Source organism: Rhododendron vialii, chromosome 10a, assembly GCF_030253575.1.
Source record: "Rhododendron vialii isolate Sample 1 chromosome 10a, ASM3025357v1".
NCBI classification, from domain to species: domain Eukaryota; kingdom Viridiplantae; phylum Streptophyta; class Magnoliopsida; order Ericales; family Ericaceae; genus Rhododendron; species Rhododendron vialii.
Window position 1 is genome coordinate 34265125 of NC_080566.1, and position 21280 is coordinate 34286404.

General features: G+C 38.0%; 2 protein-coding genes across 3 annotated transcripts; both read left to right on the plus strand.

Annotated features, from left to right (window-relative positions):
- The first annotated feature begins 316 nt into the window (after positions 1 to 316).
- Positions 317 to 17135, plus strand: LOC131302403 (uncharacterized). 2 transcript variants are annotated; one of them, XM_058329006.1, is made up of 3 exons: positions 317 to 1518; positions 2238 to 2696; positions 16921 to 17135. In XM_058329006.1, the coding sequence occupies exon 2, from the start codon at positions 2325 to 2327 to the stop codon at positions 2646 to 2648; it is 324 nt and encodes a 107-aa protein (XP_058184989.1). In that variant the 5' UTR covers positions 317 to 1518; positions 2238 to 2324; the 3' UTR covers positions 2649 to 2696; positions 16921 to 17135. The 2 variants fall into 2 exon arrangements, with proteins under 2 accessions (XP_058184989.1, XP_058184990.1); XM_058329007.1 differs by lacking the exon at positions 16921 to 17135 and adding an exon at positions 3291 to 3688.
- On the plus strand, positions 10948 to 19764 carry LOC131302402 (O-fucosyltransferase 39-like). The gene is made up of 10 exons (XM_058329005.1): positions 10948 to 11335; positions 14329 to 14391; positions 14485 to 14566; positions 14704 to 14774; positions 14928 to 15016; positions 15131 to 15334; positions 16921 to 17191; positions 18039 to 18266; positions 18368 to 18565; positions 19242 to 19764. The coding sequence occupies exons 1-10, from the start codon at positions 11216 to 11218 to the stop codon at positions 19449 to 19451; spliced, it is 1536 nt and encodes a 511-aa protein (XP_058184988.1). The 5' UTR covers positions 10948 to 11215; the 3' UTR covers positions 19452 to 19764.
- The last annotated feature ends 1516 nt before the right edge of the window (positions 19765 to 21280 follow it).

The following is a 21280-nucleotide window of genomic DNA, read 5'->3' on the forward strand; positions in this document are numbered from 1 at the left end:
TCATAATGCATTTTAGTTTGTTGATATTCGGGGTATCAAAATATGCCTGGGTTTCTAACGCCATACAAGGGCAAGCGGTACCACTTGTCCTTGTTCCGTGATGTAGACGATTACCTACAAAAGAAAAAGACTAGTTCAATTATTGTCACTCGTAAGCGCTGCTTCGGCGCGATTTCCTATCTTGAAACAAATGCCTAAAGGCTTTAATGTGCGGACCCAAAAATATTTGCCAACCGCTTGTTGCACGGTCCACAACTTTATAAGGATGCACGACCAAAATGATGAGGTGTTCAAGTTCTATAGCAAGGAAGACTTGATTGTGGAGAGTGATCAAGGCAAAAGGGGCTCTTTGCAACAAGTCAATGTGACCCCTGCTCAATTGTGAGAAATGGCTAGAGTTCGCAATACTATTCCCCGCCAAATCTTTAATAGCCAAAGGCTTTGATAAATTGTCCATTGGCAGCATTTTATAAGGATGCTTTGGCAGCTCTTGTTTCTCTATCAGCATTTATGTTTTCATACTTTCCTTACTTGCTTTTATGACACTATGGGAGTGATTGGAGTTTCTGTTGGATATGTACCATTGCAATTTGAAGTAGTAGTTAGTTCAAGTATTAGATTGGTTTGATTCAGTTTGACATGGTAGAGTATGGAATTTGTTTCTAACGTGGTTGCAAAGGCTAGGATGACTCTCTCTCTCTCCTGTATCGTTTGGGAATTACAGGAGAAATTGCAATACAGACAATTTAAGAAAAAGTAAACACTGGTTTCAGAAATTGAATTTTTTTTTTTTTTTTGAAAACAGGTTGACACAAACATGTTTTCTGCTTTCACTTTTTTTTAGGATAAGTAGAAACTGATTTCAGCAAACAAAAAACAGGAAACAGAAAAGTGGTAGCGTTACCAAACATAGCCTTAACTTTCCAACATTTACCCTTTAAACTTTTTTAAAAAGTTACTTTTTTTTTTTGAAAATAGTAAAGGCAAAAAGGACATTTAGTTCATTAAAAAGTCAAATGGGCAAACATTTTGGTACATGTAAAAGTCAAAAAGTGGACGAACAAATCGGGATGGAGGGAGTACCTTATAAAATTCCAGCTATTCCAATGCCCATTCAATCACATGGTGATCCTCCTGTTCGGAGATGAGATAGCATTTGCATTTTATATTTAAGTCTACTTATAGGCTCTTTTTCAAGAAGTACAGCCTGGATTTCCTACTCTTTCCTTGGTTTATCTAGCGCTCCTCGTTTCAGATCCAAGAGAAGTATAGCTTGTCTTCCCTTCCCATCAACACTTCACTGCGTCCCGAAGTCCCCCTTCTTATGGTTTATCAAGACCTCCAAGTGTCACAGCTTCCTTTTTCTTCCTGAGGATCCGAACCACTTCGAACAAGGCTCTAATGTGACAATTTGCTCCTCTGGGGGGCCTCAATTGTCCTCAGGTCCCCCAAAAGAGACCTCCCAGGGGGTCACGCATTCTTGTCCCCTCTCATCCCAGAGCCGTCTTCTATCAGCAAGTAAGGCAAGCACACAGGATTTTGGGAGCCTAACTCGCCTCCCCCAACTCCATTAACTCAGCCCATTGCCTGAAATGTCAACAATAGAACACCTGCCTTCTAAAGTGCTTTTTTTCAAGTCAGCCTTTTTTTTGGTACTTCGGAAATTTAAGTCAGTCTATTTTGACTTACTGCCTGAATGGAAGTCCTTTGTTCAATTTTGCTTGGTTATGGAATAAAAAAATGCTATTTACTTGTTCCTAAGGGCGTGTGATATCCACGCTCCCACAACCAGAGTTTCATTCTATTAGTTGAACTGTTGACTTTGCTTGAGGGACTTAAGTCTGAGTGCCCTCCTACACAACTTTTTTGCCACTATATTAAGAAATTGTAATTCATGGTTATTCTTTTTAACATGTCCTATCCTTTTTCTCCCCCAAACTTAATTTATTGGACATGTTAAATTAAGTCAATCAGTGCGTGTGATGAGATCCAGTCCCTGTACAATTTGGTCCAATGATCGTTGTGCAAGATTTTTGTAATTATGGTTTCACAGTGCTCAGAAGTTTGGTTGTGTAGCTTGTTCTGCAGTTGTCTAGTAGCAAATACTGTGCTACAGTTGTGCTTGTTTATCTAGTTGATATGTGTCTTCTTAATTCGTGAAAGCCACGTTGAGTTCTTGGTAACTGGACATAGGAAACTACTATATCTAACTCTCCTTTCTGGTTTTTCGGGTGCAGCCAAGGAAGGTAACATCTGGCGACCATCTTTTTCTCTTATTCCAAGTCTGACATTTGCCATTTCATAAGTGGTGAAGGGAAAGAGAAATGGATGCTCCTCACAAAGATGATAAAGAGGATCAGCAAGCACCAAACTCTCCAGCTGTTGGGTGGACAGGGATGATAGAACAACAATATCGGAGAATTAAAGAAAATGCAGAAGCTTACCCGTATGTATGGGGTTCCTACATTGTTGTGTATGGGGGGTTTAGCCTCTGGTTTGCCTACAGATTTAGGAAGCTCCGCAGGACAGAGGACAGAGTTCGAGTTCTTCAAGATAGGCTCCGTAATCTTGTAGAATCGAAGGAGTCAACAAGCTCTGTGGCAGCTCAAAAGGCACCACCACCCCCGCCTGCTGATAAAGGCTGCTAATAGTATGCAGATTGCTTTGACGAACAGATTTCGATGCCCTTTTTGCCGGTAACTGACTTAGCTTTTCTTTTGATTTGAATGGAGAATTAGTTGATATATGTTTCACTTGACATAGTCTACTGTCCAGACTGAGGATAATTGTCAATTTTTTTGGTGTAGTGCTTTGTATATCATACTCTTCCCCTTGTTACACAAAACAGAACAACCTTTACTTCATAATGTGCAATTTTTTCCTGGAGGAGCTATAGAGGAGTTTGGACAAAAGGATCAGTGTAGTTTATTGTTACTACCAATTGACAATTACTGAGTTCAGCCTTAAAAAAGGTTGTCCCTTTGGTTATATTTGATGATGTATCCAATACAACTTGCAAGACTGGTTAGAGTAAAATTTGTAGGTAGCGGGATTTTCCCTTTTCATTATTTTTCTTACTTGGTTGCTTGTGCTTATGCATTTCCTACATCTTGTATGCGTCAGAGTTCTACCAATTCCACCACTGGAAGAACCATATTTAGCTTTTCAACGACTGGGACTGGGGTGTAAATTGTTCTTCCGGTGGCAGGATTTGTAGAACTCCTGTGCATTGTCACCCTTTTCCCACCTCTTCCCACTCCCTCTGACTAAAATCGTCTGCACCGTCGCAGTTGTCCACCATACAAGTCAAAATCAAGTAGAACATTTAGCCCTCCCGCCAGCAGAAGATGGGAACGTTTGCTTCCAAAGCAGTTGCTGGACGAAACCACCCCGAGATTTACAAGATTCGGGAAAAAGCGGCAGTCGTCGTTGTGTTGTGTCGTCCGGTGATGGCATCTCTGGGAGGGCTGTTGGGTGGACTGTTCAAGGGCACTGACACAGGGGAGTCCACCAGGAAGGTTCATTCTCAAAATGTTTCTCGCATCAACTTATCCTTAGAATCCCCTCTACGATTCCGAATTGACAGACAAGGCTTCCTTTTCAAGGAACGTCTCTCTCTCTCTCTCTCCGATGTGAAAATGGTGGATTGGGGTTGGCAATAATTTGAAACCGATTACCGAAGCGATAACAGAACTTCCAGCCCTAGCTAAATGTCTTCCAATATCCGTAAATCTTCCCTCAATCTGTCGGAAACATCATCGCCTTCTGAATCTCCAGTGCCATTCAAATCAATCAGCAACGCACTCGAAGGAATCGAAGCAATCGCATACTATCTATTAGGTTTTGGTGTTCTGATAGCTGTTGCGTACTCAGGTGCCGAACTGTGCTGATTCGTATCATCCTTTTCTACATCTTCCGATGACGTAGCCACTGTATCCACAGTGGTTCGATGACGTAGCCACTGTATCCACAGTGGTTCGCCGCCGCTCTTGATTTTCTCCTTTCCTCTCATTTTTTTCCCTTCTTCAATCTCTATTCCCATTTTAGCACAGATCTGCACCTGCGACAATAACTTGCAAAATACCTTTTCGATTCAGGACGACACGACTCGAAACATAGCACGATGCGTCATGATGTCTGCGTCTGCCCATATCGGGAACGATGTGAAGCACTTCTTAAAACAAATATTTACTTGGTAATAAAAGATAAAACCCCTAATAATGTTCTAACAAGTTGCTAGGGTTTGAGATATCATTAGATTGCAATAGAATTTATGTGCTTTAAATTTAAATTTCAAGCATGAATCATGCAACAGGATAATTGATATTTTGTATGTAATGTACCCATTTAGCCTGCTGGATTTGTTGTGATTGTTTCTTTTAAAATTTATGCAATCTCCAAAATACGGGACGCATTAGCAAAAATATATACTTTTAGATCTCAAATTGATAATGACAGAGACGAAAAATCTCAATTGGCAGTTTTCTTGATTTATTGGATTTCTTTTACTAAAAAAGATAATTATACGCCCTGGGTATTTATTTGAATTCTAAGTGTTAAATCTTAATTCATATACTTTGAAACATTACACAAAAGGATAAAGGCGCAAAAGAAATTTCGCTCGTCGCCGGCGTTCTTTATCTTGTGGCGATAACACAATTGTATTTCTCTTCATATTTGCTATAAATATATGATGTTCTTCTTTGATGCCAAAAAAAAAAAAAAAAACGTACGAAGTGATGATTGAGTCAAAATAAATATTTACTTGTCACTAAAAAAAAAACATGAAGTCTCGATAGCGTTTTAATGGGTCGTTAGAATTAATACGGTTTGGAGATACGATAAGAATACAAAATAATTTACTTGGTTTAAATTCAAATTTTAAACATTACTTAGCAGTAGTAGTCATCTATATTCTATATTATAAAACAGGACGGTTTTCTACTAAAATGTCTATTCATACAAACAGAGCACCCTCTACAACCATTCGATCATACTTCCTATTAACTTTGTAGCCATCAGATCAAATGAATATTTCATAATGTATAAATCTAGAGTAACTAGAGTAATGTAAATGATTTCCAAACTTCCAAATTATATGTTGACCAATTGCTAGCATTAATGATGATTTACTTTTAAGTTTTACACATTTTCCTGATATGGGAGAAGACTAACCATATCTCCTTTTTTTTTTGGTAACTTAAACATATCTCCTTCCTTTTGATTTAATTTTGTTTCCTTTTTCGAAACCATAATTCAGCACTAATTGTACATGCAAGTATATCCTACCTATCCTATATGACTACCTAAATACGAGTAAGTTTTAATTTAAATTTTATTGACCAAAAAAATGCCATAATTGATTCCATGATTTGGACATATATATTATAGAAAGGGTACGTAATAAGGAAATTTTGATATGGGAGGGATGTTTTCAATTCCGTATATTTTGGAGCATAGGACCGGTATATATATTTTTAACGGCTGAGATCTATGAGTAGTATAGCCAGCGACATATTTGGAAATGATTGTATAAATATTTATCACACCTCTAATTTCCCAAAATCAAGGGTAACAAACCCTTAATTTGAGGGATAAATTTTTCCAACATGGAAAACAATACAAAAATCATGTCCACAAAGATCCTGTTCATTTGAACGCAATTGAATTCTTATATTTATGGTAGAAGTAAATACCCCATGTAACATGACCTTGCCTAATATATCAAATTTTAAGAAGGAAATAGTTGATTGATATTCTAGATCCAATCCGTCAACCTTCTCCAAAATTTGGGATGCCTCTAAAATGAGGTTTCATTGTAAATTTATAAATTCTTATCTCCTACTGTTTTCATATGCTTTCCTATCATGTATCTATCATTTCTAAATTCTTTTTTCTCAGTATGTGTACGTACTCTCAACCAAAATAGAACTTAGATATTCAAAGTTTGAATTCATGGTATGGTCTCACAAAAAGGAAAATTTTGATTTGGTTCAATCAAACATTTCCTACTTTGAATTGCCACTACAATGAAATTTCATTTTTAAACCTATAAATCTTATATCCTATTATTTTGACATCTTCATCTCCTCCCATATCCTATATCTATCATTTCAAAATTCGACTCTCTTAATCTATGTATGTTCTCTTAACTCAAATCGAAATTCTCCTTCTAATTGTATTTCATTGTTGCCAATTGTTTCTGTAAAATATGTCTCATGCATGTACATTCTCTTTGTTGTTCAGGGAGTTCTAGCGAAAATTGACTACCATGCCAGTGAATGAAATGAACGAGTATATTACGTGTCTAGCAAGAAGAGTCCTTGCCGCTAGATCTACCGTTATCCTGGACAACAAATGATTTCCTTAGGTATTTTTTATGCCTTTCTCATGTAAGTGGTTACTGTACTATATCCACAATTTTTACATCATGTTACTCTTTACAAGAATAAATGACTTGACTATGATGAAGCATGTTATGAAAGTTCTTGAACGGATTGCGTATGTGAATATTGAAACTTGGAAGACACTATAAGTGATTTTCAAGACTTTCAACGTTTTGTGGTTTTATCGATGCGAAAAGAGTATTGCTGTATTTGGATCCACTGTCATCTTGAAAAATTGTGACGATCCGATATGTATTTTCGTTCTCTCCAGTAGACTGCATTATTCATAATCATCACATTTTGTTTCTTTTCTCTGGGAGCGCGCGCTTTGGCACGAGAAATGTGAGTCTACATTTACTCTTTGCAAGAATGAAGAACTTGACTATCAATCATATTATGAAAGTTTTTGAACAAGTTGCGTGAAGATTTCAAACTAGACGAACAATAAGTGATTTTCGAATTCTATTTCTTATAGGAAACAAGGAAGGAGAAGCTAATTAAAGTGTTGATTTTCGCTCTTTTTTTCTTAACAAATAGAGTCCAAGCCGCCGTACGATTTGCTATTGTTTGTTCTGTCATCGCATTTGCTTTAGATAAATACTTTTTGTTCATTCACCCAATGCATGATCATAATACATTGACATGATCACAGTTAAGAGTTAAGATTTGATTCTAATATTATTCTTTTTTATATCGTGCAGGTTAAACATTTTTTGACGATTAGGGTTTGTACTAATGGTAAGTGATGAGTGCTCTTGCAAATTCACATCCCTATTGTTGAAAATGCCATGCCAAGGTGAAAAACGGGAGAGGACACCGAACAGAGCAACTAATGTACAAAGAAGCAAATTCAATGCATTGGCATTGGTATAACTGGTTATGCTAAGATAATGTTTGTGTTTCTTTGAATTATGCAAAGCCCGAACGAGGAGGCTACGGGAGTATAATGTCTAGGACCAAAATAATTAAAAATTCTTTGATACAAAATGTGCAATTTAAGTGATATGACAAACTACTTTCTTTCTTGTCCTTTTCTTTTTCTTTTTTACTTATTGAAAGGAATCCGGAGTTTTCTTGAATGAAAGGCATTACCCTAATTTTGGTATTACATGCATTATGCTCTTTGTTGCCATAACATCTTTAGAGCTGTTAAGGGAGCTTTCTACCCATTTTAATTCCAGGTAAAAAATAGTCAAATATTAGATACCAATATCCGACAAATTTTAAACATATATATAGCACTATTTAAGAAATTGTACGTTGGGCAAAGACTTTCTGTTGAACACTAGCACTAAACATAACATAATTTGGCACTTTGAAATTTCATAGCAAAAATATGTTTAGCATGTGCTTATCAATGATTTATTTGCGTGTGCTGAATGTTCGAGCTGTGCCTTACGTGTGCTGAACGTTTGAACTGTGCCTTCAGGCATGGGCATGCGCTAGTTGATTCATAATCCAGGGCGAACATACATGAGCATCTTCCGTTTTGGCTATTATCCTTACATATATGTATATTTATTCCATTAATGTAGTAAGAGTTTATTATATTTGTGCCCCCACAAGGCCCGGAAAATTTTGTCCTCCTAAAATTATTTCAATTTTACCCTTGTAGTTTCTAGCTGATTTCAATATTACCCTTCCGTCAAAAACTTGGATGGAAAATGCCTAAGTGGCAAACGGCTTGGCGATGTGGCAATTTTTTCCACAGCAGGGCACCAAACTAAGATTAGTGGTTTGTCGGCTAAACTTGGAACCTTGATTTGGAAGACTAAACTTGTGTGGGTTTGTCCGCTAAAGTAAATCAATTAGTGATGTGTTTGAATTGAAAAGTTAAGTAACTTATTTTTGTTTTTATTTATTTATTTTTGTTTTTGCATTTGTTTATTTTACGTCAAACTTTTGTGACTTCTTGATTCGTCTAAGAGGAATCGGAAAAGTAAATTTTTTTTATCGAAACTCATAATTTTTTGAATAAAGACAAAAATAAGTAAAAAATACAGCTTTTAAAACTTATTTGTCTTTTTTAAAAAAATTATGAATTTCGGTCAAAATTTTCTACTTTTCCGATTCCTCTCACGGAGACGAATCAATAAGTCACAAAAGTTTGACACAAAACTAACAAATGCGAATTTTTTTTGAATAAAGACAAAATAAGTTACTATTTGACTTTTAAAACCAAATCCACAAACTAAGATTAGTTTGTAAGTAAAGTAATCAGTTAATTTGTATACACATCAGTAGACTAATTTCTTCATTACTTATAATTAGCTTTGAGTAATTTTTAAGATTTGTATACACACACTAGTATGACTATTTTTTTCCCCAAAAACGGTAACAAACTTTTATTGATAAAAATAAAACCAACAATCAAGAAGGTTAATTATCTCGTTCAAGCGAACCCAATAATCACACGGGAGGTCTACTTTCCCAAGTCTTCACACTAAAATCCCTCAAACCAGCTCTTGTGAGTTTATCGGCGACCATATTTACCGATCACCGAACAAATTGGAACCTGCAAACGGGCCTCCCCCTGATCGATTAGTATATACATTAGTATGACTATTTATGTTTCGAAGCAAACGGGCCTCCCCTGACCCGCATTGGAGGATGAGTTGTTAGAGCTTGAAGGCATCTGGGGTCAAGTGGAGGAAGAGGTAAAGTGAACGAATTTGGGGATTTAGCTGTTGTTCGGTGGGTTTGGGGGAAACCATTTGGGCGATTTGGGGATTTTGGGTTTTTTTGGGGTTGGAAAGACGTATAAAAGTTGGTCCCATAATTCACATCACCAAATCGTTTGCCACTTTGGCATTTTCCATCCAAATTTTTTTTAAAAAGGGTAATATTGAAATCGGCTAGAAACTACAAGGGTAAAATTAAATCCAAAAATTTTAGGGGGGAGAAATTGAAACCGCGAGATATTTGTAGGAACAAAAAAATAGATAAGCCATTAAAAAATTATGGTTCCGCCATACGATATCTTTTAAAATTTATATAGAATTTAGTAAAAAATAAAAATCGTGGGAGGTCTAAGTCAAAAAGGAATATTTTCTCAAAAGACTAATCTCATCCTGAGCATGTCGTGGACGGCAGATCTCATTAGTCAAATAATTGTCTTGGTCAATTAGAAAAAAAAAAAAAATACTAATTCTTCGAAATGAATAAATTATATGCGCATGCCGGCCGATATATTTTACTCTACAAAATACCGGATCACGGTTCCATATGACAGTGGAGTGTCGGTGGGTGGCAAATGGTAATATAGCCGTTGGGGTCCCTCCCCCCAAAACGACACCTTTCTCTCTGAAATCAATTCAGGGCAGCTGTCCATTATCCCCTGTATAAATGCTGGAGTATCTTTTTTTTTTTCGAAAACACTACAGCCACCGAACCCAAAAGCGGTGACCGGCCACCGCTTGTGTGTGGGGCCCACTCCGGGCCCCGCACGGATAATCCGAGCCGTTCAATAATTTTTAAAAAAAAATCGAGTGGGACATGTGAAAAATCAACCCCGTCCAATACGTGTAAGTGTTCGATCTAAACTTTCAAAAATCAGATGATCCGAGCCGTTCAAAAGTGAAAGATTGAATCGAGCACCTAAATGTATCGGACGGGGGTGATTTCTCACGTGTCCTACTCGGTTTTTTTTTTTAAATTATTGAACGGCTCGGATTATCCGTGCGGGGCCCGAAGTGGGCCCCTCACTTGTGCGGTGGCCAGTCACCGCTTTTGGGTCCGGTGGACGTAGCACTGCTCTTTTTTTTTTTGCTCAACTGTCAAGAGTGCGTGGACCAAACTACGTGTACCTCGACTCATTTCTTCTTCGATCTGATCAAAAGCAAATTATCCATGCCGAGACTAGATGATGCACAAGAATTTCTTGTGGCATGACTCTGAGAATCGAGCTTTGATCAATTGTGTGCGAAGACCCAACAACCAAACGGAATAAGGGATGCTTTTATCATCTTTTGTGGTATAGTGTTAATATTCGCACAAAGAAATATTCTAATATTCGTAAATTTTTTAAAAGTAGACTAACATTCGTTAACTTTTTAAAAGTAGACGTAAAAAGAGATTCAAAACAAATAGGAAATTAATATCCGCGCTTTCTTTTTTGATGCAGGCGCTTCACTTTGTTTATCAAGTTACTAATAATTTCACGTTAAATGTGAAGCGTTTACGTCAAAAAAAAGAGCGCGAATATCAACTCCTAACAAATATGGAATAAGCAGGATTATGGTTGGATTTGACTTGTCCAACATGAAATCCCACAAAGAACCAAGCATGGGATAAGCAGAATTATGATTAGATTTGACTTGTTCGACATGTAATTTCATAAAGAAACAAACACAGGATCGGTCACTCGTAGTTTGTATATTAAACCTCATACAAAGCCGTGTAAAATGAGTTTTCCGGAATTATTTGAAACCGGAATAAAGAATTGAGACGTGCATAAACTGGTTCAAACGAGCATTCCACTATTTTCAACAACTTTTACAAAAACGGCAGATATTGCCGGCGGAAGGTATATTGTCCGGTCAGGGTGTAAAATCATTAATTACGATACTACTAACCAGGTATCGCCATGTGAGTTTGCTTTTGCTGATACCCATAGAATTTATTATGCTAACCACCAACCCATTGTATCCTTTACTCTCTCTCTCTCTCTCTCTCTCTCTCCTCTCCTCTCCGTGAACACTCACAAGGCTGTCTAGGCATACAAGCCTCTCATTTCCTCCCTCTCCCTCTCTCTCTCTCTCTCTCTCTCTCTCTCCCCTCCTGACCCTTTCCAGCACCAATCACCTACATAAAACACCGCCGTCGGCACTATGAAGCAGAGCCACCGCAACCGCGGTGGAGCTCTGGCCGGAGCCTTTGTGCTGATTCTTCCTGTTTTCTTCCCCAGTCTTTTCACTCCGTTGAGCCACGCGTCGCCTTCTCTTTTGTCGGTATGCCACCATTTTTGACATTCTGATTGGATGTGATAAGACTTATATGTCAGCTTCATGTGTTTATATGCATGTACTGTATTCAATTTTGTGATTTTTCTCTCCCTTTTTAGTTGGGTTCTGTTTGTTTTGAAAGAAAATTGCTGTTGCAGGGGAAATTCAAGTGCTCAAGTTGGCACTTGTCTATAGGGTAATTAGCTAATCACATAATGTGTGCGCGCGAGTGGGGAAGCGTCTTGTAAAAATACACGTAAAGTACAAAAGTTCGAGTTCGGTAGGGCGAGAATTAAGATTGCGAGCGCAGAACGAGGATTGGAAGTGGGAGCGGAGGGCATTACTAAAGGATTATGCGACTAAGGTTATTAGATCAGATTATTGATGAGTTTTTATCTCATGAACAAATTATTTAGTGAAAAAGATTTCCAATCTTTTGGGTTATATAAGGGGGAATTTGGCTGAAAATCTTCCATAATTTCAGGTTTTTGTTCAAAGACGAGCGTTTTATATGTGATTGGGATTAAGGAGCACAATTAAAACCCTGTGAACTTTTTTGAAAAAATTATCCTCACTCACTTTTCCACGGTATTCCCTCATGATCACCACCGCCACCACATGCCACCCCCAACCGGAGACACACATACTCGGCTGTTTACCATGTACGGTGACCTCCATGCCCAACTGGCAACCCATCTTTGGCAGATGACCATCTCTGGCGATTTTCTGGCGAGGCATCTCTGATTAGCTACTATTAATTTTAGTTAGTGGAATTTCAGAAGGATATTATCTTTAAAACAAAATCCGGCTGCCACGTCCGATGACCTCCACCACCAAATTACCCATATGCTAGCCACAGGGCCGCAAAGACAACAACCAACTTCCATACCACCAAAATTTGTAGAAAACCTGTCAATCAAATTCTATTTTTTTTTTGTTTGTAGAGAACCTCATTGACTTTGTGGTGTCATATTAGTGAAAAGTCCGTTATTAGTCGCTACGAGCTAGTGTAGAATTTGACAACCTAAATTCTAAGGAAAGTCTGAGATTGAAATTCTAAGGGAAGCCTATAAAATTTCATTGATTTTTTTTAGCATTTCATAGATTTTGTTTCAGCTAAATTTCACTATGTTCTTCTGAAGTTTCATTAGTAACGACACCGCCACACCACACAACCAATACCACCTCCACCACATCACACCGAGAGAGTGAGAAAGAGAGAGACAGGGTATGATGGGTTTAATTGGTATAAATAGGAGTTGAGTGCATGTTTATCTAGTAAGATTGTCGTTGGCATTTTACCCACTTTACCTACTAAAATTAAAAATCCTAGGGACCGAAGCTCAAAAGCAAAATACCAAGTGGTTGCACTCAGAGCCGGCCCAGGCACAAGGCACAAGTTTCAGAAGCAATTCCCAGTCTCTTGAGCATTGGTATTGAGGCAGTAGGACTTTCTACTTATAAAAGATTCTTTGCCTTCATTGTTTCCTTCAACTAGCGATGTGGGACTATAGGTGGGAGGCTTTGTTTTGCAACTGATTTGTCCCACATTGATAGAGTAAATGCTCAATTGACAAAGTGCTCACCTATAAAGCCCTCTACTCCACCTGTTCCACTAGCTCACAGAGTGGTTGCACGTGAAAGCAACACATGAGCAGCAAGTATCGGAATTAAAATTAAAATTGTTTTGAAGGAAAATTTCAAATTTTGAAATATATATATATATATATATATATATATATATATATATATATATGTGTGTGTGTGTGTTTGTGTGTGTGTGTGTGTGTGTGTTAGTCAAGGGGATTTAATACTATAGTTTTGGTTTTCTTTGACTTTTATTTTTTTTCCCGTAAAAATTGTCAAGCGTTTAGGGCACCATTCTTAGAACAGGCCTTGGGCACCCAAATACCTTGGGCTGGCCCTGGCTGCACTTGATTCAATCCCTTTTAAGGGATACTTGGCCAATTTTCCCATATATAATTGTGCATCTTCTGGGTCTTTTTGTCATGGGTCTGGCAAGTATTTAAAGAAATTGAACCATAAACCTGGGTAGCACCAATTGAAGATGGTAATGGAGGGTGAAGTCTAAATTAACATGGGATGCTCTTGTAGGAAAGGATTGGAATTTATTTCATTTTATTGGTCATATAGCCCTTGTAGAGCAGAATGGCAAAAAAAGGATTTTTCTAGCTGACCTACATCAATTTGAATGCAGAGTGTAGTTTGGTTTGGTTTGGTAACCCCGGGCTGTAACTTCACCTATTTTTAATGAGTTCAGGAATTGAGCAAGTATGGAACCACTTGGATGAAATAATGAAATGGCAGGTTGGGATTGAAAGGGGTTCATTTGGTCTCTCTCAAAATGTCAAACTGATCGATCATTTTCCAAACATGGTTTTGGATTTGGATTCAATATTGGATGTAACTCTCGTATAGTTTATTGGAAACCAACGCAAGGGTGGGTATAATTAAACCCTTGTGGAATCCTTGGATAATTAGGTTTCTTTGGTGAGTTAGTTCAGTTGCCTTGAGTAAGTCGATGCCATTTCTGTTATGTTATGTGATGTGTCCACAGAGCTGCACATGCATAGGGATCTCTACTGCATTAGGGTGGTCATGAAGAAATGCAAATGGAAGTCCTTTCTTTGTGCCTTTTGTTCTTCTGCAATCTCTAATCAAGATGCACATTCTGTGCGTCAAGTGGCACGTGATTTTTTTCTTGATGTTCATATTTTATATGGCAAAAACATGTACTCTGTTTTGGAGGAGATTCACCAGCTTGGGCTACGAATTTCAGATCTTCTTCTGGGATCTCTAAACACTTGTATATGAAATTTATTAAGCGTTCAAGATTGAGTTAATTCATGCTCATGAAACTTGCTTCTATCTATTCTATGTCACAGACCTCCCATGTTACAGAGATTTTTGCTACTATTTGATTTTATTTTCGAGTGGTTTGTTATCATGGCAATTAATTTTCAAGTTGCATTATCCAGGAATGGAATGCTCCGAAACCCATGCACTTAGGTCTGCTAAATAGTGCATTACAGCAACAGGATGTGAGTACCAATTGCCTGAGTTGCTTACGCATATTCCTATTATATCTTGACTTAGTAAAAGCATATATACTCATTCTTGCTTTAATTGTTTAGTCACAAGAGAAGCTATCTGATCCCTGGTCTCCTTTGCCTGACGAAGGATGGAAGCCGTGCTTGGATTCCTCTAATGCTCCATGTGAGTGATATGACATGATATAACAACCACAGAAGTCTGCATTCCCTGAATGATGAGAAATGAATTTGTATGAACAGTGTGGTTTTCTTTATTTTGAATTTGTTTTCCGTGAATTGATTCATCCTTAATTCGAGCAGCACTACCAACAAATTCTCAAGGATATCTACAAGTGTTTCTTGATGGAGGGTTGAACCAGCAGCGAATGGGGGTAAGCATATAGAGCCTTACTTTAACTCTTTACAGCAACAAACTGTACGGCTAGGATGCTTTTCATAATCTGTAATTGCCTGCTTCAAGAAAATGTGATTTGTGGTTTAGGTAGTTTTATCTATTTTCACTGCTTTTTTTCCCTTGGGAACAGATTTGTGACGCAGTTGCTGTTGCTAAGATTTTGAATGCTACTCTCGTGATACCATATTTTGAAGTGAATCTTGTCTGGCAAGATTCCAGGTGTTTATCAATCAATTCATTTGCCATTGCTATTTTGTACATATCTTTCCATGTCTCTCATCTTTTAAAGTAGTTAATATAATGAAGTGGCCCTTTGTCCCTTCTTCCCTGCAGCTCATTCGGAGATATCTTTGATGTGGATCACTTTATTGATGTACTGAAGGATGATATTTCTATTGTCAAAGAGCTTCCAGAGGATTTCTCTTGGAGTACGAGGAGGTATTATGCTACAAGAATACGTGCTACCAGGATAAAAAATGCACCAGTTCATGCTTCGGCTAACTGGTATCATGAGAACGTCTTGCCCATCTTAGAGAGGTTTGTATGCTCCTCTGCTTTATGTTTCGCAAAGTTAAACTTCTTCTTCAAACTTTTAGACCTCCTATCTTTTGATTGCGTCGTCTATCAATCGATTTGAATGGGTTAGTCTTGTAACTGACAGTAAAAGAACACAGCCCACCAGTTTCCTTAACTGCACGGGCTATTTACTTAGTTACTGAAGATTTTATTCTTGGAGAGCTAGAACAAGGTTTTTGTTTTGCTAGGTAAGAAGAGTAATAGTTATCTGTCCAAGTGTGAGAATCTAGAACTGAGAGCACTTTATGTGAAAGCAATGTTTCTCACACGAGGTTCAATAGAAAAGATATATCCTACCTAGATTTCAAACTGTCGATCAGTTTTGCTTCTTTAGATGGTGAAAAAATTGAGGAACTGTTGTAAAACTTGACAATTCGCAGGTCTTATAAACAAATGTTTTGCCGTAGGCTATTCCATATCTTAGGTCTGTGGTGATGTGTCTGCAAAATGCTACATTTCTGACACAGTATTATTTACCAGATGTGAACCAAAGAAAATTACTTTTTGCTTGTTATGGCAGTAGATTGATGAATTATTCATGCTTGCTTTGTGGCATGATTTATCTATTCTTTACCAGAAGAGGAATTAGTATTGACTTGATGCTCTGTGGTGGTATGAATGGCTCTACCTGTGGCTTAGAGTGGGGCAAAATTCGTCTAATTTTAGGATATTGAAGTCTGTAACTTAGAGAGATGATATTTGGTGGCTGTTAAAGCATCCAACTCCAAACCAATTGGCAAAGAGGGGAGAGGCTGCCCAGGCTCATATATTAGTTTTGGAGGAGATAATTAACCAATGTGGGACAAATCCCAACACTCCCCCTCCCGCGCGACCCCTGACTCGCACGTGGAGAGGTAAACAAAGGATCCATAACACTTGGATCACAACAAACAACGGTGCACTTATGGCACAAACAAGGGGGAACAAATTTTCCGAAACCCTAGCTCTGATTCCATGTTAAAGCATCCAACTCCAAACCATTTGGCAAAGAGTGGAGAGGCCGCCCAGACTCATATACTAGTTTTGGAGGAGATAATTAACCAATGTGGGACAAATCCCAACAGTGGCGAATAGCTCGTTTATTCCTGAAGATGGTTACATTTCTCTTATTAAAAACTGCGAATGATGCAAAGCCAATTCAGCTTGCCTAATTGCAATTACGATGGGCTGCCTGTGTGGATCAATTCTCACCTTCTTTGTTGAAAGTTTTATGGCATGGCATAGAAGAGCTACAGATGCACATGCACATGATGTAGGTCTTTTTCTTGGTTATGATGTTGTTCGATAAAATCTGTAGTATTTTAGATGGAGGTGTATAGAAACTAATAGTGTCACCTCTAACAATTTCTAAAAAATCAGTTAATGTTTCGAACAGTTTGAGAGCTTACTGCTTAGGTTTAGTTTGTTCCTTCTCGAATTACATAGTGTTGATATCTCTGCCATCTTATTACTTTCTGGCATGTAGTAGTAGGCATCTTGATGATTTTTGAACCTTCAAAATTTATTTCTATACCTGGATCACAATTTAACACATTTCAATGTGCCAGTTATGGAATAGCCGCAATTGCACCATTTTCTCACCGTCTGGCATTTGACAACTTGCCAATGGACATCCAACGGCTACGTTGTAAAGTCAACTTTAAAGCATTAAGCTTTGTTCCTCACATTCGAGCTCTTGGAGATGCTCTTATCAGTCGCCTTAGGTATCCACCTGACCAACGTGAAGCACTTGGTACCAATTACCTAAAAGAGGTCACTGATGCCGCAGACAGACAAGGACCAGGGAAGTTCGTTGTCCTACACCTTCGGTTTGATAAGGTATAGCTTGATGCTTTTGTCAATATTGCAGATCTGAGTTCATTTTGTACTCGAGTAAAAATGACGTAATGAACTTAGACATCCTGCTTGATGTGCTTAGGTAATTTGGCTGTCAAGGACTCAAGATGATTAGCATATGCCTGCTCTAGTAAAGCCGACCATGCAACTGTGTTTTGTTTTGTGTACTCCATGCAGTCTTTATCTGTCAATGAATAAACACATCTCTGCAAATTCCCAGGATCGCAATGTTTAATGCTTAACCTATGCTACCTCAAAATGCTAATATCCTAGTGATTTGAGGATTCTAAGACATGTTCCAAAACATGGCCAGTTCATTTCCAAATGGTGAATTTAGCTTTGCAAAGCGCTCGGTATATTTGTTCCCATTTCTTTCTTAACATTTTCCTCAGAAGTAGAAAAGCTTAATTGTGATTGACTAAAATTCAAGGAGAAAGTTTATTTCTGACCGATGTAATGAAAAGTAGCCATGGTGCGCCTAGAAATGCGTTTTAAATGGACAGTTTGAAGATTGTACTATGGTCCAATTTGTGTTTGTCACGTGAAATAAGTAATTTTGATGCTGTACTCTTTAGAAGCCCACTCCTATCATAACCCAACTTGGAAAACATGGCGTGCCACGGTCCATTCCCAATCAGCATACCTGGCATAGTAGTGCTTAAAAATTGAGTGGCAAATCTCCTCGAAGATACTATCAGTATATTAAGCGCGTTGTTTATTCTCTATTCTACATCACACATTGGTGTTCAATATCAAACCCTCCCTTTACTTTGTGCCTTTGTGGGAGTTAAGGTATTGAAAGGGTTTTTGTCTATGAACTCGTACACAGGATATGGCTGCTCATTCAGCATGTGATTTTGGTGGGGGTAAAGCTGAGGAATTGGCTCTGGCCAAGTACAGGCAAGAGATGTGGCAGGGAAGGGTCCTAAATTCCAAATTCACCGACGAGGAGCTGAGGAATCTGGGGCGATGTCCTTTGACTCCAGAAGAAATCGGATTGCTGCTTGCAGCTTTGGGTTTTGACAACAATACTCGTTTATATCTTGCCTCCCACAAGGTTTACATGAAATTTGTCATCTCAACTAATTGTTATTTGGAAAGTATACTACTGTTTTTGTCATCTAAATTCCAAGTTTTGGGTATGGCCTTGTTATCCAGGTGTATGGCGGAGAGGCCAGACTTTCAGCCTTAAGAAAATTGTTTCCACTTATGGAAGACAAAAAGAGTCTTGCCTCCGCAGAAGAAAGGGCACAGATCAGTGGGAAAGCTTCCCTCTTGGCTGCGGTTGATTACTATGTCGGTATGCACAGTGACATCTTTGTTTCTGCCTCTCCAGGAAATATGCATAATGCCATGGTAAGCTATACTGCCCTTACTTAGAGACAGTTCCACCTAATGAATCCAAAGGATAAAGTTAGGCTGCCAAGTTGTTTTCTTTTGTTTTCAGTCTTTGGTTTGCAAGAAGCATGATTGCCGGGTTAGTTGGATATTTACCCAATAAGGGTGCTAATAAAAGTTATAAAACAGAGATGTTGATTCGTCAGTTCGGAAATAATGCCGGAGTCGTTTCGGTTAGCTAGGAAAAGGAAACATTTTGGAAATGTCACGAAAACATTTCGAAATCGTCGCCGGATTGTAACAACAATGTTGAAAGATTTTGGTACTGTTAGCAGAAGTTAATATTGGATATTTCTAATGGGCGTCAAAACAACTCAATGGTTGTCTATGTTCCAATGAATTTCGACTTGTTCGGTGGAAGAATTGGAATGTTTTCTTTTTGTTCTTCTGTTTTTCAGGAAACGGAACGTTTCATCCGTTTCAATGGAAACGTAATATCAAAGACAAAGCTTATGTGCATTTGCTAGTTTAAATCTGAAAGGGTTTTCCTTATCGAGTCAAAGTAAAATCAAAATAATAAGAAGAAGAACGAGTTTGCTGCTATTGTTTCAAACCTGAAAAAAGAGATGTAGAAATTCTTGCAAAGATTTTGGATGCCAGAAAAAGTTCTAATCCCAAGGTTTGAATTTAACAGGTGGGACACAGGACTTTCGAGAATTTGAAAACAATTCGACCGAATATGGGATTGTTGGGTCAGCTGTTTCTGAATAAGAGCATGAGTTGGTCAGAATTTCAACAAGCAGTGGTGGAGGGGCACCAAAGCAGACAAGGCCAGATCAGGATAAGGAACCCCGAACAGTCTATATATACATACCCTGCTCCCGATTGCATGTGCCATGGTTAAGGACAAATCGTTGTGAAGAGTATACTTGCACTTTACGCGTCTTGTGATTTCCAACTTCGATTATTGTTTGTGTTTTAATACCTGAATAAGGTACAATCCCATTTCTCTTATCCTTGGAACATTGTAGAAATTGTTGTTGAAACCACAGAAAGTTCAGTGAGGGTGGGAGTTATTATCATATAGAAAATGGGCTTGTTCAGTGTGTTGTGTGGATCTGATATAGGATTTAAGAATATAGCATTTGTAGACATGTATGTTATGTGAAACACACGAATTCATATATATCATACTACGAGTGCGTTTGTTTCTTCCAGCATGGCTTACTAAAGCTAGATATACCTTTTACGTAGCTATTGTTGCAGTTTACATTCAACCTGATCTCATTTGCTTGATTTTGCTAGTTGAAAATCGGCATGACTGATCATGCGAAATAGCCGATTACTCAATAACTAGTTGGTAAAATACGATTGCTCATGAATCCAATGGGAAAGAGTATATAAAAGAAGAGGGAAAACAATGTTTGCATGATTTATCATATTTTCCTCAAATTTGGTCAATGGGCAAACTTTACGAGGATGCTGCCTTTGCAAGAACTATTAGTCCAAAATCCAAGGTATCAAGGAAAGTGGACTGGTTTTGGGGATAGACATAGGATGTCTAGGAGCAGATTCCCTGCATCAAAACATAAGGATGGTGGATAATTAATTGGGTAAAGAAAATAGGCAAATGACATATTTTGGGAGACGAAAAGGCTTATTGAACAAAGAGGATCGAATCTTCTTTAGTTCAAGTTTTGGACTACCGGAAACAGTCCAAACTTGAACTATATATTGGGAAATCTAATGGTTTAGATTTCCTCAAGTACTTTTGGCGCATAAAATTCAAATTTTCTAGCGAAGAGTCGTTGAGTAGATGAGAACTATTGTACAGTGGGAAATGGATAAAAGAGATCGAGACCACCCGATCTACCGAGTCTGGCTCTGACAGTATGACTTGGATGATTTCTGGTACTACTCAAATTAGTGTCAGTTGTTGCTTTATTGATTAGCGGGAAGGTTCAAGGGACACCCAAAAAAATACCTATAAAAACACCCCAAATCTCAATCTCATAGTTTCCGATCAAATTTTTATGATCCGAACCGTTCAATGTGTGCAAAATGTGATTTTAATGGCGCCCGCGAGGAATTAGCAAAAAATATGACAAGGAAAGGCTTGATTTGAGCAGTTTTTATTTGAACTGTTCAATAAAAAACTGTTTGAAACTGTTCGGATCAAGCCCTTTGCGGTCATTTTTTTTAATGATTTCTTGCATTTTTTTTAATGATTTCTTGCGAGTACCCTTAAAATCACGTTCTGATCACATTGAGCGGCTCGAATCATCAAAATTTGATCGAAAACTATGAGGTGTTTTTGTAGGTGTCTCCGGAACCGCCCCGACTGATTAGAGTGTTGTGTGCAATAAGTGTGAAGTGAAATAAAGTTAAAGTGGTAGCAATAATTATTGCTTTACTTTCAGTCATTTATCTTCTGTACGAAGTGGTGAGATATTTGTCTATTGTAATATAAAGAATCTAAGAAAGTGTATCCATTGTAAAATAACGTAATATAGTGGAGTAGGGAATTCCATCATTATATGCTTTTACTTTCCAATAGGGAATTCCATATTGTAAGGGAATCCCATACTTACATGTTTCGAGGCTCACATTTTTCTCTTTAAAAGGAACAACCCTCCCACATTGTAACTCAGACTGGTTCAATAAAATTGATACTGGCAATGAAGAAGGCTGAAATTTTCACTTTTGATAGTGCTTGGTTTTCCGAGAGGATAG

Coding starts and splice junctions, on each gene's coding strand:
- LOC131302402 (XM_058329005.1), top strand. CDS start 11,216: ATGAAGCAGAGCCACCGCAACCGCGGTGGAGCTCTGGCCGGAGCCTTT. Junction 17,192..18,038: donor TACACCTTCGGTTTGATAAG/GTATAGCTTGAT, acceptor ACTCGTACACAG/GATATGGCTGCTCATTCAGC. Junction 18,267..18,367: donor TATATCTTGCCTCCCACAAG/GTTTACATGAAA, acceptor CTTGTTATCCAG/GTGTATGGCGGAGAGGCCAG.
- LOC131302403 (XM_058329006.1), top strand. CDS start 2,325: ATGGATGCTCCTCACAAAGATGATAAAGAGGATCAGCAAGCACCAAAC.